At 41.0% G+C, this 22,733-nt stretch overlaps 1 protein-coding gene across 3 annotated transcripts in view; it reads right to left on the reverse strand.

The window, feature by feature from the left end:
* Positions 1-20,799, reverse strand: part of siah1 (siah E3 ubiquitin protein ligase 1) — a 36,539-nt gene extending 15,740 nt beyond the window's left edge. Inside the window, exon 1 of one of the 3 annotated variants that reach the window (XM_049574725.1) lies at positions 20,623-20,799. Coding sequence is in view for 1 of the 3 variants with exons in the window: in XM_049574724.1 (XP_049430681.1) it covers positions 2,417-2,675 (259 nt within the window). In the remaining 2 variants the exon portion in view is untranslated. Of the gene's footprint in view, positions 1-2,416; positions 3,560-17,565; positions 20,524-20,622 lie in introns of those variants that run through there. The other 2 variants (XM_049574726.1, XM_049574724.1) reach the window with 2 other exon arrangements.
* Between the last annotated feature and the right edge of the window lie 1,934 nt (positions 20,800-22,733).

Raw genomic sequence — 22,733 nt, forward strand, 5'->3', positions numbered from 1 at the left:
TAAATAGAGGTCTGTGACTGTAAACAAACACTTTGCTTTGTAGTATCTTATATTATACTACTCTACAATGTACTCCAACTTCTCCCTGACATACCCTGTCTGTCCTATCAACCCCTGCTAAAGCCCTCCCCATGACTTAAATCATATTGATAGAACCCATGACTGTAGTTCGTATCATTTTTCCCCTCTGTTCATGCCTGTCCAATAGAATTAGAACAGAATACAACAGTTTGAAAGAGCCTGTCAGTGAATACTTCTACATTGTACAATGTGTGTCTTGACTTTTCTGCTCAAGACGTGAACTGCTTCGGACACTGACTTTTCTGCAAATCTTAAAAGGTTCACAGTTTATCAAGGCTCTCTTGCAACTATAGTATAAAAAAATATAAACAATATATCCACAACTTTATCTAAAGTTAACAGGCTTCTGCAGTAGAACTGGGTCCCAACCTCTGTTACTTAAAAGGGTACTGAGTGAATTATGGGCACTACAAAGTGCCATTTCATGATAAATCCATCGCTGCCAAATGTTGGTACCTGATAGCACATCTGGGTGAGAACACTGGGTTTAGACAAGAAACACAAGTGCCGCAAAGCGCCCTGAAGCTTGGAAGCCAGTCACTTCCCAATGAGGCAAAACTATCGCTGCAGCGCCAATCTGCTGTGACAGTGTCAGCATCTGGTCTATTTTCTTTTCTATTTCATTTTAATAATAGCATATTATCACTGTTTGATGAGCACACACAAACAGACAGACAGAGACAGGAGATTAGCTCTATGTGTGATTAGAAAAGAGTAGAGGAAGAGAATTGCTTTTTAGTCTACCACGTCAGCCCTGCAGTTTGTACAAAAATTACGGAGAAAGTAAAGTACTGAAAAAAGGTACTGTTGGGTAGCAGTACTGAATTCCAGTTACCAGAACTGGTTCAAATGTGAATGGTAACCAGTCCTGTTTTGCAGAGTTAGATAAATCAAATGGATATCTTCCAGTCTGTTCTTTTAGTCCAAAATTTCCTTTTTTTGTTACTTTCTCGCCCCTGCAGCTTTACAAAGAAACACTGTCCAGAGAAACACAAGGAGGGTATTGATTCAAAAATGTCCATATTTGGAAGATATGCACTTAATTTGTCTAATTTGGATATCTCAGCCTATCTTTTTTTGAATTATCTTTGGAATATATTTTTTGCTCAAACAAGGACTGTAGATTTGGTCCCCAATCACTTACACTGAAAGTGCATTAGGAAGAAATCTCTTAATAGCCACTGTTACCAGGAGGAATGATTATATTATGTGCTCACATATGTCGTTTATGTGAGCACATTATGTGTGTAAACCCACATAAAAATCGGAACTGGAGAATTAGTTCACTAAGTGCATGCAAACACAGCCATTGCTGGGCTAATGGATCAGCACATAGTACACTATCCTTCCTGGAGGAAAAATGAGATCGATTTTAATGCATCTACATTTCTGCTTATCAAACACTAACGAGGATCCCATTTTTCCCAAAGTGGGAGGTGGATTTATTTCAACGTGCAAAGTATTTGTAGTTCTTGTTTTCACAGCAGAGACAGATCTCCAGGGAGAGTTTACGGCAGTTCTAAACAAAGCACTAATCCAAAATGCTTTAAGGTTGACTTTAAGTTAACCTGCAGCATGCGTCAACTTGCCTCAGACAAAACACAAACACATTGGTTCACACGCTACAGAGGCTCAGATGCCTTCAACACGCCAGACAGATGAAAACTGAATCCAAAAGAGGCTAATATTCAGAGATCCTGAGACTGTAAAACACAAAAGGACAAATACAGACAATAAAACAGAAAAGAAAGAGACACAAAGGGAGAGAAACAAGTGGAAAGAAGGAAGGAAGGGTAGCAAACAACTGGGGGAAAAGATAAAGCTACAGTAAAGAGGATATGGAAGAAGACAACAGAAAGAGACAGGAGACAGACTAACGGAGCACGAGCAGAGGGGGAGGCAGAAAACATGCTGGGCTTCAACACAAACATGCCATTCTTTGTTCTCAACTCATAGCCCACTCTTTTCTCAGTCACACACACTGTACAGTGTTCATACACAACACCACATATAATTCACAATGCACACAGGCATGCTTGCTTGAAGCGTCTTCTGTACCCAGACATAAGCTATTCAACATACATTCAGTCACAACACTCAGTACGCACACTTTTGTTAGCCAAGCTCCCTCTACACAAAGTATCAATTCATCAACCTGACACAGACAGAGCTACAGCTGGACTCGGCACAGGAATTTACGACATTTTACAACACCTTGGCTGCAGCTGCAGGGAGAGCTGCACACAACACATTACGCTGATGAGGAGAAAAAGGTGTAAATGTTTCCAGAAGTATGTGCGCTTTCATGTGCATAAACTTTTAAAAGCTCATTCACCTTTAGTCCTGTGCACGCTCCTTGTGGCTACACATGAGAAGAGTCTGAACAAGGAATTCCAGGGCGGAGCTTGCAGTGCTACGCTAGCTGGCTTTGATTTCACTTGGACCAGAGACATAGGGGTAGAGCATTCATGCAGCCCCTCGACACCATATTTCTCTGGCCTTTTCCATGGAAACCACACTGTTGCTGCTGCCCAAAACACACCGCAAAACAGAGGATCACATTTCTCCCTCCCGGTCTCCCACTTTGGAAGCATAAGCTCATGAGGGTCCAGGGAAAGCTGGAATGAAAGAATGAGGGCTGTGTCCAGACAAGGGCAAACTGAGATGCCTAATACCCGCAAAAATAACAATCCTCAAGGGGAGGGGACAAGAGGAGGACAGCAGAGTGTCTGTCTATGTCTGTGGAAACAAAAAAAAGTACAAAATAAAATTCCTCAGTCACTGGAACAGCAAGCAAAACAGGCATCCATCAGACCTGCCTATCAGGCCAAACTGAATACCAAAAAAAGAACGAACACCAAGCAGGTTGCTAGGTGCTTTTGCCGCAGCACAAAGAAACAGACAAACTCAGTGATTTGCTCTCTGTTACACTCAAGCCTTGCAAATGTAGTCAGCAGTGTGTTAGCAGTACGTCAGCGTGTGGTCAACCTGCCACTCCTGGCTCCTCCCAACAAGCCACTAGGAACTAAAACATGAGATAGTCACAGTAGATTGCCTCCAACTCTGGATAATTATCCTTCTACAAGTTCCACCTTTGTTTTCCCTGGTGCCAGATCTTCAGGGACTGTTTGGTGCTGCACTACTGCAGCTTTAAAAAGGTACATCCTCTTCCAAAACTAATTTTCCAAACTTGCAGGTTTGAAGCACAAAAGCACAATTCCCACAGCAAAAGACAAGCTGGTTGCCATGAAAAACAAATCTTGTATGGTGTTAAGAGTTGCTGGAAGAATAATCCTTTACTGATTGGAAAACAAAGCCCTGCTCTCTCTTGCTTTCCCGGTAGAAGAGGAGAGGTCTGTAACTCGCAAGAGAGGAAAAGGAGGGAAAGCCCTGAACAAAGTAACTCTCCCTCTGGCTTCTTCTCCTCTGTGTTCTTTTATTCAAGCCATGTTCTTTCAGTCCCCTGGAGTGTGGTAGGTGTCACTGCTGCTGGGTGTGTTTCTGTGCAAGACGGAGAAGAGCTAAGCCGGCATCCAATGTCAGTCCAAACAGAGCATGCTCACTCACACCCTTCCCCTTTCTCTCTTGGCAGCTCCCTAACCAAACACATAAGCCCTTCTTCTCCACGACACATCATTTTTCTTTTACACAGACATTGACTCAATTCTTACAAATTTTATTTGCCCTACTACACTTCATCTTTCATGTCAGTATTTCTCCATTTTCCTTTCTCTGCCCCACACTTCCTCACATGCTTGCTCTGCCTCGAGCCTGCATATTTTGCCTTCTTTCTCCTCGATGGACGTTCTCTCCCTTTCTCTCACTTGTGTTTCTTTCTTTCTGCCCCCTCCCTCCGCCCGGCTCTGTGGTTGTGCAAGTCTCAGATTTCAGCCTTGTCTGGCTGCAGGCTGCACTACCAGCTGCCCTCATTGACACCATACCTCACTTTCTCACTGCCTGTTCTTTTCATTCTATCCTTCTATTGACTTCCCCTCTGCCTGTCCGCCACAACGTAATAAGTCTATGTATCACGTTCAATAACTTCACACCACATTAGTTGAAAAAAATCTTAAAACTTGGGGAGTGTGGTGCGTGTTACCGCTGAGTTCAGGCATTTGCAAAATTAAAGATTTGCACAAAAGCCACATTTTCCAGTTCCAAACAGTGTGACGTTTTTCTTAGATCATCATCCCTCATGATGATTAAAATGCTAACTGTTACTTTCTAGAATTATTCTAGCTGTGCAAAATGTTCACCCCTCCTTTGCTCCTTTCTTTTACACACTCTCTCTCCTGCACACTCTCTGGCTCCCTCTCCCACTCAAAACACACTACACAAAACTGAGCTTGCCAGGAAAAGAAGCACAAGTGAAACCAAAATATCACTGCAAGCCAGAATCTGTCTGTCAGCAGGAGATAGAGTGATACCTAGCTTAGTGCAAACAGAAAGAGAGACGATGTCCCTGGTCACACACAGCACTAAAATGCACTTTGGGTGATTCCATAACAAAAAGGAAAAAAATGCAGTACAATTGTTCCAATCAGTGGTCAGCTTGCGCATTACTTTTGTAACCACAGTTTCCCCATTTTGAAACCACCATTGACAGAAGGACCATCTCTCTGAGACACCAGAATTTCCCTTAGGACTTGTTCCAGCAGCAGTGCTGAAGTGCATGACTTTTATTTTGTGCCACTGAAAGACATTTAGCCTGTCCGCTGACACAAGAAGTGCTGTAGACACATATTTGTACAAAGTTGTAGATGTCAATCCATATTGTGACTAGCATTGCTTGTAAAAACAATATGTGACTGTTAACAATGATCAACCCTATGTTTGCTGCAGAGACAAAACGGCTCAATTCCTGAGGAAATGTGAATTGGAAGGAACTGGTAGTCAAACAGCAAACTGTATCACAGCCTCTACAGAAGCGTTCAGTACAGTATGTGTTTTTGGCGAGCGAGGAGAGACAGTGTGTCTGCACTCAGGACAGGCAGGTGAACGAGATGTAGGTTAGCAATAAACCATCAATGTAAAACTGACTGTTCCTTGTTGCCTTCAGTTTGTCACAACTGGCAGACTGGTCTCACATGTTATGTGCCATCTGATCGGTTCCTTGCCTTCCAACAATTCAGAGTGAATATCGGCCAATAATCATCAATGCCTATCGATGCAAATTATCTAAGGGTTTTTCAGTTTATATATCCTTAGTCATCCCCAACTCTGGCTACTAAAAGTAGAGACAGTGAGTTAACTGTGTATAGGGAGACTTTTATACAGCAACGTTGCTAATCATTTAGCATCAGTGCAGGGGGAATACTGGAAACCAGGAAGAAGTGGAAAAAATATCCACCTTCACTACTTTCCCAGAAAAACAAACAAACTGTGGCATCCTGTTGGGCTTTAAAGCTGATCCCTGCTCATACACCACCATAGGGGTGCAACCACTGATTATTTTAAGATTATTTTAGGAGAACTGCTCCTGGATTCTGGCTAAACTACCAGTGTGACAGCTCCTTCAGACTTGCTCAGCTTAAAGAGAAGACGGGAGGCTGCACTCCCTCTACTGTGTTCTCTTCACGATCGTTACACTACATCTGTTCACATTATCACCAGACAATATAAAGCATAATGCAGTCAGAAATCCAGCAGCACAAAAAATATGGGCACAAAGAGAACCTGCTGTGACACACACACACACACACAGCTATAAAACAGCACTAGTGATACTAGCCAATGCCAGTAGTGTGTTATTAAAGGGGCAGGGCAGCAGATACAACAATGAGCCATCTGGACCGAGCAGCAGTTCATCACCACAGACCCAAACACTTCATCACCTACAGGCAGGGGTTCACAAAAGAGAAGACAGTGGGAGGGAGGGAAGAGACTGATTATTTACATTTTAAACATGCTTTGGCAATGCAAAGGTCTGAAATTTGTCACGCCAATAAAGCATAACTGAACTGAAATTAAGGGAGCAAGAGAAACAACAAGACAAGTGAGTTAGAGGTGTATGAAGCACGCCTTGGCAGGGAGGTTGTAAAACACGCAAGAATAGAGACAAGCACAAGTCCACATTTCCATATGAAATGACCGCTGCTGCTACTTCTGTTGACAGTCTTGCTTGTACTAATCTGACGCAAGCTGCTGAAGAAGAAATATTTTCTTTGTTATCTGTTAAGTACATGCTTTGATTACATTAAGTCTCCATTTACAGTAAAAAAGATTTATCATCTGACCTGCCAAATGTGCCATTTAACAATCCTCTTGAAGGTCTAATTATCACGCTTTATGAGATTTTACTGGACTCAATCATTTGACTGTTGCTGAGTACATCCTGCAGCTAATTTTCACATGAATTTAAACATTTTGTTTCCAGTCTCAACAAGTCATACTTTCCAAACTGTAAATACAGAATGACGGGGGAGGAAAACATGAAGTCTATTTAAAATCTTGGACCAGCAGTTTTCTGCACCCATAAACACCTGTGTAAACCTTATGTCTACAGGACTTTTAGAAATAAAATCAGCGCATAAGAGAAAGATGACAGTGTTTTTGGCAGGTTTAGACACAGCTGCAAGTCTCAAGCAGGCCCAATTCCCCAAAAACCAGTGACCCTGACCCGACACTTGGGTCTACAATCTGTGAAGCTACTAAAGTGTCGACATTACTGTTCCAAACAAGGCAGTTTGACAACTGTGTATTGTGTAATGCAAGTGTGAACAAGCCAATGGAAGCTTTACATGTAACATTTAGGAGCCAATTCACTTTTAATGAGAGGTACTTCCATCTGGCTCACAGCTAGATACGGTAACAGAGGAAACCACTCACAAACAAACGGATAGCAGTGCACCAGGAAGTGGATTTGTTGAGGCTCAGGTGCGATTGTGATTCATTTTTTGTTCATGTCATGCTAGTACTCTCATGTTAAGCGAAGACAGAAACAGGTCCTTTGAGTCAGGTAAAGGTTTTACATTCATGAGGCGCTCTAGTCAGAGCAAAGGATCGACTATAGGTTAGTCCTTGGTTGTCAATAGGGCTCTTCTAAACAGTCCTAAGGGGTTTACCACGTAGTGAGATTAGTGGGTTGGAGTATGTATGTAAATCTGAGCAAAAAATTGTTTTATTTTATCTACAAAGTTGTTGTTCCTCTTACTGAACTACTGGATGTGTCTGTCATGTTCTCTGGTCCACACTGGCTTTAAAATAAGCCTTCTATAAAACCGTAGGTGGCATTGTACATTAATAGATCACTATATTATGGATCAGGATGATGTTGACTTGCATATGAAATGCGGTATAATCCTTTCAAACCATACCATAATGTTACCACTTTGAATAAGTTTTACACTGTATATTACAGCTAATAGAACACCAATCAGTTAGTCTATTTGGTATTAATCATAGGTAATATTGAATCTGTAATATAAATTTCTCTTTGATTTTCCTGAAACACTAAAACAATTTCCTTCCAATACATATCTTTCATAAACAGTGTCAGTATAAATAAATGCAGTTCTTACGCATAACATCAAATCTGCTGGTTAAAGTTTAAAGTGTAGGAGCTGTAAAATGTGCAGGTTAGCTGTTATGTTAGAAATAAATGCAGTGGTAAAATAAATGTACTGACTTGTGAACTCACATAGCTATTATTTTCTGCTACTATTCTACTCTTGCCTTAATTGAAGCAACAGTGATTTTTATTGAAGTACTTTTTTATATTCCTCAAAGGTGGAAGTAGTCAGAATGGACTGATCAACTTTAAGAGTCAAATGATGCACTAAACACACTATCTGACTCATGTTATGGGAACACACCCAAAGCCTAAAGGAGAAAGCCTGGGTTAACAGAGCACATTGATAACCACCTTCATGATACCCCTTATTTCTGACTGAGGCTTTAGGGTTGTTGAGCCAGCTAAGGCACAGAATGGCTCTGTTGAACTTACTTCATGCTACAACCCTCTGCTTGCTGACTGGAGACTTTGTGAACCAGGTGAATGACAATTTCCTCACTAACAGTACTCCGCTATCTCTAAGCAAGGTTGTACTTTTGCACATAGTCAGAGACCATCACTACATGTATTCCATCCAAGGACATTTTGTTAGCAGAGTGCTGGAATATCACTTTGAGTGTGTGTAGCAGCCAGCTCTGGCCCCAAATTTAATCCCTGAATGAAACAAAGACAATGGCAACACATGAGCATTTCCTTTGGGGGGTAATGTTGTAACTTCTTTTGCTTTGGCAGTCACATCTTTTCCACAGCAGGAAAAACAACTGAGTAACAGTGCTGCTTAGCAGCTTGTTACCATGGAGAAGCCACACAGTGCTGGAATATAAGGGACAAGGCAAAACTGAACTCCACACACACACACTCATACACAAAACCTCTCACCTTGTGTTTTAATGAGCAGATATAACACACACACACACACACACACACACACACACACACACACACACACAAATAAAACAAGCAGGGACTCCCTTTGGCATTAGTAACAGATCTAGAATTACCTCACTGTTACAGAGCCAATGACTCACTCTCTCTCTGTCTCTCTTGCACTCTCTCACACAGACACAGACACATACAATCAGGCAGGAACAGCTGTCATTCTTGTGAGCAAGAGCTGAGCTCTATTCGCTGGACATGTGCTGCTGATGTTGTGCCAGGACAGTAAACTAAAATTATGCATGCCTCTGCCAACCACTCAAGTTGCAGTTACAGTTTATATCCATGTCTGTCCAGACTCATATATATATCCATGACAGTAGACAATGCTTCAAATATAGATGTTGCTGGAAGAAGACTTCATATTCTGGAATTTGGATACTTCTCAGATGTCTTCAACCAGGCAGCACATAAGATCTATACAATCAGCACAGTTTCAAGATGGACATCCAAGATTAGCGTCACCAATTCAGTATCTGACCAGCTGTCTCCCTTTCTGTTCCTGAGACATGACACTGAGTAGACACAGTGAAGTTGACCTTTGATCTTTTGGATATAAAATGCCATCACACCATCATTTTATCGCATTAGACATTTGTGTGAAAATGTATCATCATTAGCAGAAGAATTTTTGACTTATGGCCATCAGCATGTTTTGTGAGGTCACAGTGACAGTGACCTTTGACAACCAGACTCTAATTAGTTCATTGGTGAGTCCAAGTAGACATTTGTGCCAAATTTGAAAAAATACGCTCAAGGTGTTCTTGACATATCACGTTCACAAAAATGAGACAGACAATGTCATATTGACATTGACCTTTGATCTCCAAAATCTAATCAGTTCATTGTTGAGTCCAAGAGCGTGTTTCAGCCAAATTTGGAAAAAAAAATTCTCAATGCATTCTTGACATATCATGTTCATGAGAATGGGACAGACGGACAGGCAGACAACCTGAAAACACAACTCCTCGAGCCACGATTATCGCCAGTGTGGAGGCATAAAAAAAGCAAAGGTCTGACAAGCTTGGTCATAGACACATGCTCACATAAACACATAGCAGCTCACCCACCCGTTGATAGATTAAATACCGCCTGAAAGCACCAACAGAGTTGTGAAGTGGGAGAAGTTATTTTGGGCATTATTTTCTCCCATAGACATGGTTACATGACTCACAGTAAGAGCCCTTCTACAGCTTGGACTAAACTTACCTGGTTAAATCATTAATACAAAATATAAAGAACTGCTTAGGAAATATCTGGTTCTTGAGAAAAAGTCAAAGTTAAAAGCTAGTGTACATGGTGATTTGCACCACTATTGATGGGTGAAGCTTAAGAAGACAGCGCTAAAAATCAAGTCATTTTATATTCTGGTTAAGTGTGGGTGAATTCCACAACTATGACGTCATGCCTTATTTCTCAACTATAACAAAGTGTATCGAATCTGCAAACACTATGATTCACAACTCTGACTAGCTTCTTATCCATGCCAACAGCCATCAAGGTTCATGGGCATCGTAGTATTTAGATCCATCTGCTTGGCAAAAATGACAGAAAAAGCATATCTCAGACTTGAAGATGAAACAATTAAAACTGTTGGCCACAACATAAAAGGGTCGTTACATGATGCAAGAGGAGGATCATTATCCACATAACGTCAAATATTCTGATATTTGTTTTGCCAAACTCTACATACATTTAGCAGTGTGACATGTAATTAAATCTTAAGACAACCCTTGCCATAAGAAGGCTTAAAACTTACTCAGAAATGTCACATAAAAGGAATTCTGTAGAGACAATCCCCTCTGTATTGCCATGTGACACCAGGCATACACGAGCACACACAGGTAGTCATGTGACAGCAGCAGCAACACAAGCAGACACAGCTCAGATGGACTGCATTAAAATCAAATACAAGATGAGTCAACCAAGCTTTTTGCATAATGCTGAGGATGCGAAGGTGAGGTTGGTGAAACAAATGTGCCAAGGCCCATCAGCAAAAAAACTATGGGGTGCTGAAAAAAAGGTGCATCATCAAGTGCATTGCAACTTTTCAGTCCCAAGCACAAAAATATAAATAAACTTTACTCAAGCAATGTTTCCGAGAAGAAACAGTACCATAGGCACATTATAGCTAATCTACTGAACCACCCGAATCATTACAACAGAATATTGCCTGACCAATAGATTATGGCAAGAAAACCTGTTTCATTCATTCATTCATTCATTCATTCATTCATTCATTCTCATAACCGCTTATCCTCTTAAGGATCACAAGGGGGGGCTGGAGCCTATCCCAGCTGACACTGGGCGAGAGGCAGGGTACAACCTGTACAGGTTGCCAGGCTATCACAGGGCTGACACATAGAGACAGACAACCATCCATGCTCACATTCACACCTACGGCCAATTTAGAGCCACCAATTAAGCAAACCACCAAGTGGGAGGAAGCCGGAATACCTGGAGAAAACCCACGCTGACAGGGCGAGAACCTGAACCATATTGAAATTGGAGAGGTAATAACCCGTTGGACAGGTAATGACCCATGCAGTATCCTTGCGCCCTCAGTATGGGAGGCTATTGCATCGCACATCACAGCCTGCGATTCAGTAGGCGCTGTCATCGTATAATCTGCATACATCAAACTTGATGTCGTACACAAGTTTATCAGATCCATGTCGCACAGTGTAGCTTGTACTAAACTTAAAGAGATTGTTAAAATCCCGCAGTCTGTAGGAAGCTTGACATCCAAATATCCAACACTGAGCCTTAAACGGTACAAACAAACTAACACTGACCCCCAAAACAGCTGAGCTCTGTCTTTAAACTCATTAATAACCTTTAGGTATTGTTAGCTGTGTGATGCTGACAATAGTTACACAAGAAACAAGTATACACATGGTTGAATATTCGTGTCCAGCCCTCATTGACTGTGAAGGTGTTTGGATAAGTAGTTTGAGAAAGTTGCAAGCTGCAATACTGGAGGTCAAGCAACTGCACTAGTCTAAGAATTATGATAGAAATGTAGCCAGTCATAATTCCAATTCAAGCCAGAATTGTGCAGTCCTGTGCTATAGGTCATACGTTTTAAGTGCAAGGGAGGAAATAAGCAGATAAAATCCTTGGCTTTCCCTTATGCCCTTTAAATGAATAAGAATACTGCTTTGAAACTTCTTAGAATTATTATTACCAACAAAAAAACAAAAAAACATTCCCACAGTAGGCTATAGCCTAATAACATTTGAGTCCTTTTGGGGAGTGACTAGTCAACAACCTGTAAAACATCCTACACAAGGTTAGTTAGCTAGCTATTCATCATATCACCAGCCTCGATTTCTTCTCTTCTCTTTGCAGTGATATTACAGGCCACAAAGGCAAGTCCGTTAATACCTTGGGTCGATGTGCCAGGTGTCCAAACCATTAGAGCCACTGTTAGCACACATAGGGGGTTACATCATCTTCACCGCAAAACTCACAATGTAAATTCAATCGAACACCAACAGGCTATACCACTGAGGAGAAAACCAAAACACAGCACAGGAAAACAGTTTGTAACCTTACCATGTGTGTAAATGCTACACAACTGTGACCAAATACACTGCATTAGTGACATGATAGAACCAATATTAAATAAGCTGTGAGGTACGATACCTCAAGCATACCACAAACAACAGGCTGACAGGCTCTACATGCAAATGCAGACAGAGGACATCTAATAAACACATATGTATTGGTATTTGTTGCTAGATGTGTGCACTGTTTTTTTATTTATCACTTGCAAATGTTTGATTTAATTTGACTGACAATTTTGATTTTCTATTTGTGAGTGCACCAAAAAATCAAAGTGGGTCTATGCAAAACTCAGAGCATACACGCTGCCTGGCAACGGGAGGGTGGCAGAGCTGGCGCTTAACAGCTAATGGTGCTAACTCCATAAACAACGACAACAGTGCTGAGACAGCTAATGGTGTTAATTGAGGGAAACCAGAAGGTGGGCACTACGCTTCAGCAACATTGCAGTTATGGAATCAGTGGCAACTGTCTTATGAGTGCAGTGCAATGCGGTAGCGATGAGTTAGCCAGTGGGATACACATATGCAACATTCATGAATGGCCGGACCGGCTTACCACAACAAACCACAGAGAAGCTCGGATTACATAGCACACAATGAGGGAGCATGACCTCATTCTCTGCTCAGGACATCATTACGCCACTATATCTTTATATAACAAATGGTGGTTTGCTGCCATATTAATGCTCTGAATGTCACACACAGAACCTTTACGTTGCCAACTATTTTGAAATTTGATTAATTGTTAAGCTTGTTGTTTTAGCATTTTATGTTGTTTTAGCATTTCATGCAAGGGTATCTATTGAATTGTCTGCAGTTTCCAAAGTAGCTGAAAGACTGGTGGCAGAGCAGCTCATTAAACATCTGAATGACAGTCCTTACAACCTAAATCCAATGCAGTTTGGCTTCAGAAAACACAGACAGCCATTTGCTTTTTTTTTTTTTGGAAAACTTAAAAAGTCTAAAATTGACACTGGGGGTGTCATAGGAGCTGTTTTTTTTTTACTTAAGAAAGGCATTTGACACTGAATCATCAGATCTTACTAACTAAGCTGTCATATTTTAACCTTTCTGTAAAAGCACTGCAATGGATAGAATCATATATTGGGCAGAGGAAACAGTGTGTTTGAGTTCATAATACAACATCCACAACCTCTGAAAATAATCTTGGTGTACTGCAGGGCTCGGTCTTGGGACCACTTTTGTTTAGTCTGTACATTAATGACCTGCCCAAATGTTGTCCGTCAAATGTAGCTTTCCAGATGTATGCTGATGATGCAGTTGCGTATGTGCACGCTAAAACAAAATGCCAAGCTGCACATGAGTTATCAGCAGCTATGTCTAATGTGTCCAACTGGCTCAGACTTTCCCATTTACATCTCAACGTGTCAAAAAATGTTTGTATGTTCTTTTCTAAAAAGGAAAATGTTGATGTGGCTGCTGATGTGCTTGTCCATGGAACAAAACTTGAAGTCGTACAGGAGTTTAAATATCTAGGAATTATTATTGATTCACAGCTATGCTTCAAAACAGCAAGTAAAAAAACTGTGAATACAATAAAATTCAATCTGTCAAACTTCAGATACATTCGAAACAACTTAACTATTGACTTTGCAAAATTATACCTAAGTGTGATGATCATGCTATACATGACCTACTGTGTAACAACTTGGGCACTGGCATGCAAGTCCACACTAAAGCCTGTAGAAATTGCATATAAGCAGGTTCTAAAAGTCTCAGACAAAAAGCCCAACTCGCACCACCATTGTAACATCTTGAAGAAACATGAATTGTTGAGTTGGGAAAATATAATAACATATGCAGAATGCAGATGCCACCTAAGTCTTCAAGATTCTCCATGGACTAGCTCCACCGCCGTTAACTCAAACATGTCAACCAGAGCAGGATCTAGAGGTGACTGTCTGGTCCCTTTCAGGAAAAGTGTTTTTGGGCAGTCAGTTTTTTCATATCGAACGTCTCACTTATGGAACACGATACCAAGTGACATACGTGACTTATCAACCCTTACATCTTTCACTAAGCATCTAAAAATGTGGTTATTGGAGTATCAAAGCTGCAATCACAATGAATCCTAAAAGCCATTGGATATGCTGTATTGGCATGTGTACTGGATTTAAATGATATTTGTACTGTTCTTCGTGTATCTGTCTGGTTGTCAGGGATGTTGCTGGTGACAAGCCAGTCTAGTGACCTTGTATGCTTACATACATTTGTTATGTATGCAAATTCTGTGAAATAGTGCATACATAATTTTACCTATGTGTGCTAACCTGTGCAATAACACCTGCACACACGTCTGTGTGTGTAAAATATGTGCAACAGGGCAACGTGCAATATACAACAGCACTTCAAAACTTAAGCACTTTAGCACTTAAAGCACTTTAGCAATCTAGCACTTTAACACTTGATATTCCAAATTCCTATGGTCGCTTTATTCTGGTCTGTTCTGAGTGACATGGTTTATTGTCTATCTAGACTGTTTATTGTACCTTTCACTCTTAATGTCATTGTATTTTGCTATTGTATCTCTGTTTTATTGACTGTACATCAACATCAACCTGCCCAGGGACAAAGGATAGAAATTAGCCAATAGCTACAAGCCTACATATTTACATGCAAGTGTCTATTACTGTCCCTGTTATTTTAAAAAATAAATAAATACAAATACAAATCTGTTTTTTCCATTATACATTAAATCTAAATAGTTAAATATTTTCTATACAGTAACATATTTTCTACATAACTGACAAAAAACTCAATCTTGTTTTTCCTGCTATCCCAAATATATACTGATGTATGCATCAAACCGTGATCTCTGCAAACGATTACAGCTCAGCTACAAACAGTTGCTGAGTTTGAGCCACTACAACTGAGCTATATTACTTTTTCATCCAACTAAAGAAAATATGCAAAAGCAAACCTTTATGTTCTGCATTTCACCAAGTATGAGGATTTCATGAGGATGAGTCTTTCCTATCCATGACATAAATCCCTGTCATCTTGGCATCTGTCAACATCCATCCACATATGACAACCACCCCGGTGGCTACATTACCGAACGACTAAGCCTCTTAAAAGCTACTGAAAACCCTCGGGTCAAAACAAGTTCATCTCTGCTGCTGCATTACAGACAACCAACACTGTACAGAGCACACTCAGCAAAAAACAAGAAGTCCATTTTTTGGCCCAGGATTGTATGGGTGTGTGCTTATTTTAGCTGATTAGACCTCATCTCAAGACTGCAAGGGCATGTGCAGACTGATGGATTAGGATCCCTAAGTCACCTGTTAGTTTTGTTGCACCTGTTGGGCTGGACAACTCCCACCTTTATCATCCAACTTCAACCTGAGCAGAAGCCAGTGAGAGTAACAGAACACATGCCGTATGGGTGTCCAAGTCATTTAAAAGAAAAAGGTTCCACTAGGATTTTTTAGTTGAGCTTTAGGCAGGTTTCCATTTGGGTTTGGAGACCAGGCTTTTACCTGGATTTATTCCTACAATCACATCTGTGACTTGGTTGTAAATGTGTTAAGTCTGGATCCTGAGTACTCTTTAGTGCAGTTTCACTGTAGTAATATGCAGAACTCTAAACCAGTGGTTTTAACTTCATTCCTCTGGACCCAGAGTATTACTGCTTTTCATTACAGTCATCCAATCAAGGGCTGATTTACCACTGCAATTAATGCATTTAATAGAAATAAACCACCTGGCAGCACCAGACAAGTTAAAATACATGCTGAAAATTATTACAAGCTGTGAGCAGATGTGTTGCAATTCCAATCTTTGACAACAAATGGGACCACCTCTCTTCTTATCAATGCCATGCAGCTCTCAAGCCTATACTGATCTTTAATGAATGAAAACTGAATCTATATTTGGTGTAAATCATCCGAGAGGACAAGTGACCCTGCTGATGAGCAGACTGATGGCCACAGTGTTATCTGACTGTAGAAAGCAGAGGGCCACTGAGTTATTGGTTTGGCCATATAATCAACGCCGATAGGATGTTACACTATCATTATCGCCGGAACTTGGCTTCGATAGTGGCCAATGGCTGCACCGCCTCCACCAGGCACACAGGGACACGCATCACCGATCGGACCTGAAGAGGGGAGGGTTGTGTTAAATGGAGCAAAAGGAGCTGATCTGTGGATACGGCACCAGAGAAAGCAGCTCCCTTCTGCTCTGTGATTGTGTCTAAGTTGTTCTTCATTTTAACATGTATTTACATAAAGTTTATAGCTGGACTGCAGCTGGACCGCTGGACCGCTAATAGCACTATAGCAAAAGTCTGTGAGTCTGTAACTGTTTATATCAAAAGCCTTCTTTTCAAATTAAAAGCCCTCCTGCGTTTTCACCACGTCTTGTTTTTTTATGTTTGACGGATCATGGAGAAATTAATGTGAGTATTTTGAAAACACAAAATGACTCCACTTAGGTATGAAATACATATATCAAATACAAGGACTAGAAATACTGTCTCTCTCTGATGGAAGCTCCACACACAAAGTAAAGGTGACGTCATTGTGTACCTGATAATCTCAGGTTGATGTTAGGAAAATTAAAGGATAACTTCAGCATTTCTCAACCTGGACCCTATCTCCCTGTGTAAACTGATTAAAGAGACTGATTTGAACAATTTTTTTTTTATTTTTTTTTAACTTGGGCCAGTATTGAGGGAGCCCGCAGCCAGGGCAACTTAAGTGTCTCTTTACCTTTCATTCGATCCATTTATAGAAGATGTATTTTAGTGTTTTCTAACAGATTTTCAATTTCATGGATGATTATTTACTGGATTTCAAATACAGCTCAGGCTTTAGAATTCTGTCGCTGCCATTATTTGTCACGGAATCTATGCATGAAAAGTGGAAGAACAGCAAGAGAGAGAAAAGGCAGCTGAGGTTTACTTCTTAATTATTTTACCATTTACACATTCATGACTTCTTGCTGATGCTTCTTGTTATTACACTATTTCCTTTGCTGCTGTAACACCACAAGTTTCCCCGCTGTGGGAATAACAAATGCTTATCTTATTTGAAAAGACCGTGTGTAGAGGTTCGTACAATGACAAACATTACTGTCATCATTCATAGCCAGTAGGGATCTCCTTGATGTATAGGAAGGGCAAATGTAGGCATATAAATATAATAAAAATATATCACAGGTTGTATAATACCAAAGCAAAAAAAATCTTGTTTTTCCACCACGTGCGCACACTGTGGCATAGACAGTGTCAGCTTGTTGATATCACTTATTTTATCATTACAAATGTTAGCTGATGAAAATGGGTAATCAATATAGATTTGTTATAATCAGTGCTGTATCAGTTGATATTTTGGACCTTCTAATCGTTTATTGATTGTTTTTGCTGTTATTCTGCCATGCTTTCATGTGTGACACTATGCACAGTAAACATAATCACGTTAGCTAATAGCATTAGCCTACCTCCACTTGTCTGCAGCAGGTAAATCCACTCTTGGAACAGTAGTTTTCTTTAAGAAAATAAGCTCCTGATATCTTCTGCTCTTGGTAGCAGTCATCCCTGTGGTCATTGCAGACCTGCAGGTCTTCATGGGCAGTGTATGGACAGGTGTGTTAGGATCCATTTGTAGCACAACTAGCCAAAACTCTAGCGCACCTATATCCAACAAGGTGTATGACAACTGCTCGGAGATTCAATCCTCATTTTGTCGGCACAGGTCGGAAATGCACAAATCTGAACCACTCCTTACAACATAGGCATTTTCCCTCTGTGGGGAGAGGGTCACAGCAACATCAGAAACTCCATGGTCTCTCTGCTTTCCATCCTGCAGAGCCTCCGCTGCCTCTTTCCTCTCTCTCTCTCCTTGACCACTCTTCTCAGCATATACTCCGTTCACATAAATGCAGCGGCGGTCAAATCCAAAGGCGTCATCCAGAAATCAGGTAAATCATCATCCATGACACTAAATATCTTTCAGATAACAATGAACTACAGTAAAATGTAAACTACTCTGATTACTATACTCTCTCCAGAACTCAGACACAATTTCCACTGTTGTTTTCCTGCAACAAGTGACATCTGGTGATACTGCGATATTTCAGAAGGAGACTTCTGTGTAAGGAGGTAATAACAAACACATTGGATCAAGTGAAAGGTAAAGGGACACTTTAGACAAACAACAATCTGAGTGTCAAAAATAACTACTTTTAATGGACATACAGTGACGATGTTTAGTTGCCCCATGTGCTTCCATTATAGCTCGTTCCGCAGCTCCCTCAATACTGGACCAACTTCAAAAATTGTTGTTCACATCAGTCTTTTTGATCAATAGACATGGGGAAATAGGGTCCAGGTTGAAAAATGCTGAAGTTATCCTTTAATAGCTATAAAACAATAATCACTCCCACCTGTATTTTTACAGTTAGTTTTATGTTCAGTTCCAGATTTATGTACCTATGTAGGTATTCATCAGTTAATATTTAGTGATCCAGATTGATGTACTTAAGTATTTAACACTCTGATGTTCAGTTTGACTGTTATCCAGTTTGTTGTAAAGTCAAAGACAGCTCATTTCCACCACCGTCAGATTTTTTTCTGTGGGGCTTGGGGGTGATATCGGGTGATTATTTGGCTGTCAAGTTGCATGTTCCAAACTATTGTTATTAAATCAGCCTTTAAAAATCCATTATTGGTAAACCCCTAGTAAAAAGTTAAGCATTTTCATTTGTTTGTTTTTTGATTGTTAGTCATGAAAAGGGAAACATTTGCTGGTTGTCAATCAGGAAAATAATGTGACAAATACTTCTGTCATCAGTAACATACTGAATTGATGACCAAAGGACTTTTTATGCCCATGTACATATCCAAAATAGATATCCCTATTATATCTGCTCTGTTTCAACAAGCTGTATAATATGCTGTCAGTAATTATCAAATTAACGTGAACAAAGGTCATTAAAAGCACAATGTGTGACATTAACAGTCAGGGTTGGAAATTAACTTTCCTGTCCACATGCCACTGTGGCTGGTGGATTCCAAAATCTATCACCCCTTAACAGATCATTATTTTTTGGTGACGGGTGAGTGAAGCAAATTAGCAGCCACTTGCATATTTTACCAGCATTCGGCTGGTGTCTGGTGCTTATTTCCAACACTGTTGCAATTGAACCAGCAATATCAGGATGACCTCAAGGTTCTTCACCTAGAGTTTGGCGATACAGTCTCTGTATAGGCTCAGCTCTAAAGGTGTCATCTGACAAACTGTTCTGTTGTGTTATTGTATGTGTTTGTGGAGCATAAGTATATTGAGAAGAACATGTACAAACAGGCTCACCTGCATGTCATATGACTACTAACACAATCATACATTAAAAGGCACTGCATTTTGCATGTTGACATCTTTCTGCTCGAGTATGTGTTTCCCATCTGCATGCTCCCCCTTCATGTAAAGATAATGAAAACCTCTGACAGGATTAATTAAAAGATTCTATATTTCCAACTGAGAATAAGTCATCTCCAATCATCACAGGGTGCACACTAACAGCAAGAGTTTTCAACCTTGCAAACTTAACATACTGCCCAGTTCATGCATTTCATGTTGCAGCATTTTTACATCTGAAGCTTTTGCATCAATGAAGACACTGGGGGCTCCCTTACTTGACTGAAGTAACTCAATCATAGGGTCATACCAGGTTACCATTACAGTTCTGTTTCTAGCAGCACAGTTCCTAATACATCTACAGGTGTCCACGTTTACAATACGTGCTCAGCTGCTGCACACAGAGGTAAAGATGCAATAAAGCAGATCAGGGTAATCTCAGGAACAATAACAACAAAAAGCTGACATTCACTCGTCCTCCCCTTTGAAACAGGTCAAACACACGCACACACAGTCACGGTGGCTCTCTGACAGCAGCCGTAGTCGTTACTTTGAGTAAACATAAGTCATCACTTCCTCCACATCCGTGACTAAACCGGGTTCTGCCAGTAACGTAGCCACACAAAACAAAGCCATGATGGGTTTCTGTTGACCTGAACTAACCTGCTTTGAAAGCAAAATGGCCTTGTCTGGCAAGACAGACAACGGCGAAGCCTGGCTAGCATTAACTGTTACAGACACACAAGGCCTTGTCTTGCCGTAAAGCAGTACCCCGTAGCATAGAGGCTAGCTGAATCGGTGACTTGTTAGCTTAGCATGTGTGTGTGAACAAGCTAAGAAACCGATACCTTAACGTTGTTCATGCATAGCTCAGCGGACGTTGACATAGACGTTTGCTCCTCGAGCATGCCAATCGACTGCACACCACAGAGAAGTGTGTATTTCAAAACGTCACGACAACAAACAAGCCACCGACACAGCTAGCCAGCTTTTTTTTGCCAAGCACAGCTAGCTAACAGCCAACATTAGCACCGCGCTAATGAAGGAAGCTAACGTCTGCTACAGCGGAGCTGTTGTTTTCCCCCAACACACACTACACTCGAAAAACCGATGTTCCACTCGCCACGGCACACCCGCTTACCTCGGGCGAAATATCCTTCAGTTCACTGCAGATCCAAGGGTGAATGTATGGCGAGGTGATAGACACGGGATCCTTCTTTATCGTCTCATTCGTTTGCTCGGTGTACACATTCGCACTGCTCCTGTAACAGAGACGAGACGCCAGGCGTTAAGTACCAGCCGCACCAGAGCGCGCGCAGTTGTTGAAGTTTGTCGCGAGAGCGCGCTCTGCATGAATCGCATATTGTAGCCTACAAATGGGTCCAAACTGACAATTACATTACAATTTAGAGTAAATACCTGCATAACCCACTGCCTTACACCTAATTTCATACTTTCATATTGTTTAAGGATATTTCACATAACACACACACTCACTCACAGGTTCACACACACCTGCACTATCCCTGGAGAATCAAGGTTGACAGTGCTGTTCAAATCGCACTGTACTTTGACATCATTTTGCTTTCACTTCTCCAATTCGTTGTCATATCTTTTACCACAAGTGAATGCCCGTGTTTGGGTTGTATTGTAATTAAAGGACAACTGCGTTAAAAGCTTTAAATTATTTGGGGAAAAAATGATGATTGAATGAGTGGCAAAAGTCTTCAAGAACAAGTCTGGTAACGCTGAGATGGGTGCACCTACATATCCTGTACCCTGTGATCCTGTGAGAAGCTTCATTAACATTACACTAGTGTGGGAAGACAATGGACAAAATTTGACACTTTAATAGCCTAATTAAGCTCCTTAATGACATTGCATGAGATTTTGGGCAGTAACAGCAAATTACAAAAAGTTGACAGTATGAAACTATCATGTTTCCCAGCCGAACACCAGTGTCTCAGCATTTGAGAATGAAGCCGTGTGATTCAGTCTTGATGCTGAGCATACATATAACTGGGTGAGATTAAGATTAAGAGGTCATGTCACTTCCTCCATAGTAATCTGGACATAAGGGAGTCCCCCCCTCACCACCACCAGCAGCAAGGGCATCAGGAGGGGGAGACATTGTGAGAGAGAGGGGAGGAGTGAAGGGAGGCAGTGGGAGGAGCCACACAGGCTGGGATTACAGAGGAGGATTGGTTATGTAAGTGCATTGTCCCAGTAGGCTGGCAGCAGCCTGAGCGCATGGGAGGGCAAGAGAAACTCACACAGCAAAAAAAAAAAAGTGAAAGATGGAACAGACTTTTGTAAATATAATCCTATTGTCCTGTCCTCAACAATGGTTTAGGCACTGTAAGTATACGTCTTATTGTAATCATACAGACATACATTTCTCTCTGAATATATTGAGGACACCGCTTCTTTCTCTGAACATTCAGCACAGTACAATGTAGACTACCTCTATCACGACAGTATCAGTATAACACCACCCCTTTATTTTGGATGTAAATGGTATGCTCTTTAATTATCATAAAATATAGCGTGTAACACCTCCGTGTCCAATATATGGATAATATATTGAGGAATAACACTTTTTTTCTGGATAGCTTCCTATGTGAATATTCTCTCTAACAGTACATCACACCATCTTTTTGGCCACGCTGATGCTGGGATTAGGGGATGACTATGTCAGTCAGTCGACCACTTTGGTCCAGACTGACCAAACTCAACAACTTTTGGATAGATTGCTGTAAAAATTTCCACAGACATTGATGGTCTCTAGGAGATGACTCCTAATGCTTTTGGGTAATCCCCTGACTTTGCCTCTAGCGCCACAATGAAGCTGACATTCATGTTTTTTAATAAAATGTCTTGACAACAGTTGGATGGATTACTCTGAAGTTTGGTACATGTAATGTCTGGATCTTAAGCTATCAGGGAACAAAGGTGAGAACACATATGCAGGTGCTGGGCTAGTGGCCTGTCTCGGGCATTTCAAACAGTGTTGGTGAAACACTGATTTGTAATGTGAAACTGCTTTATTCAGTGTTTTTATCGGTTTAAATCCCTGGGTCTGTTTGTCTTGGAGAGGAGAAGACCACCCTGCCACCTTTTACTGGAAGCCAATTTATGGCTCCCAGTAAAAGATGGCAGGGTGGTGCGGTGGTTAGCATGGTTGCCTCCCTGCAAGAGGGTTCAGTTTTGAACCCAGGGTGAGGGGCTCAAACCCCGTGGTGCGGTTGTCTG

This window comes from Epinephelus fuscoguttatus, linkage group LG4 (genome assembly GCF_011397635.1).
Source record: "Epinephelus fuscoguttatus linkage group LG4, E.fuscoguttatus.final_Chr_v1".
Classification (NCBI taxonomy): Eukaryota; Metazoa; Chordata; class Actinopteri; order Perciformes; family Serranidae; genus Epinephelus; species Epinephelus fuscoguttatus.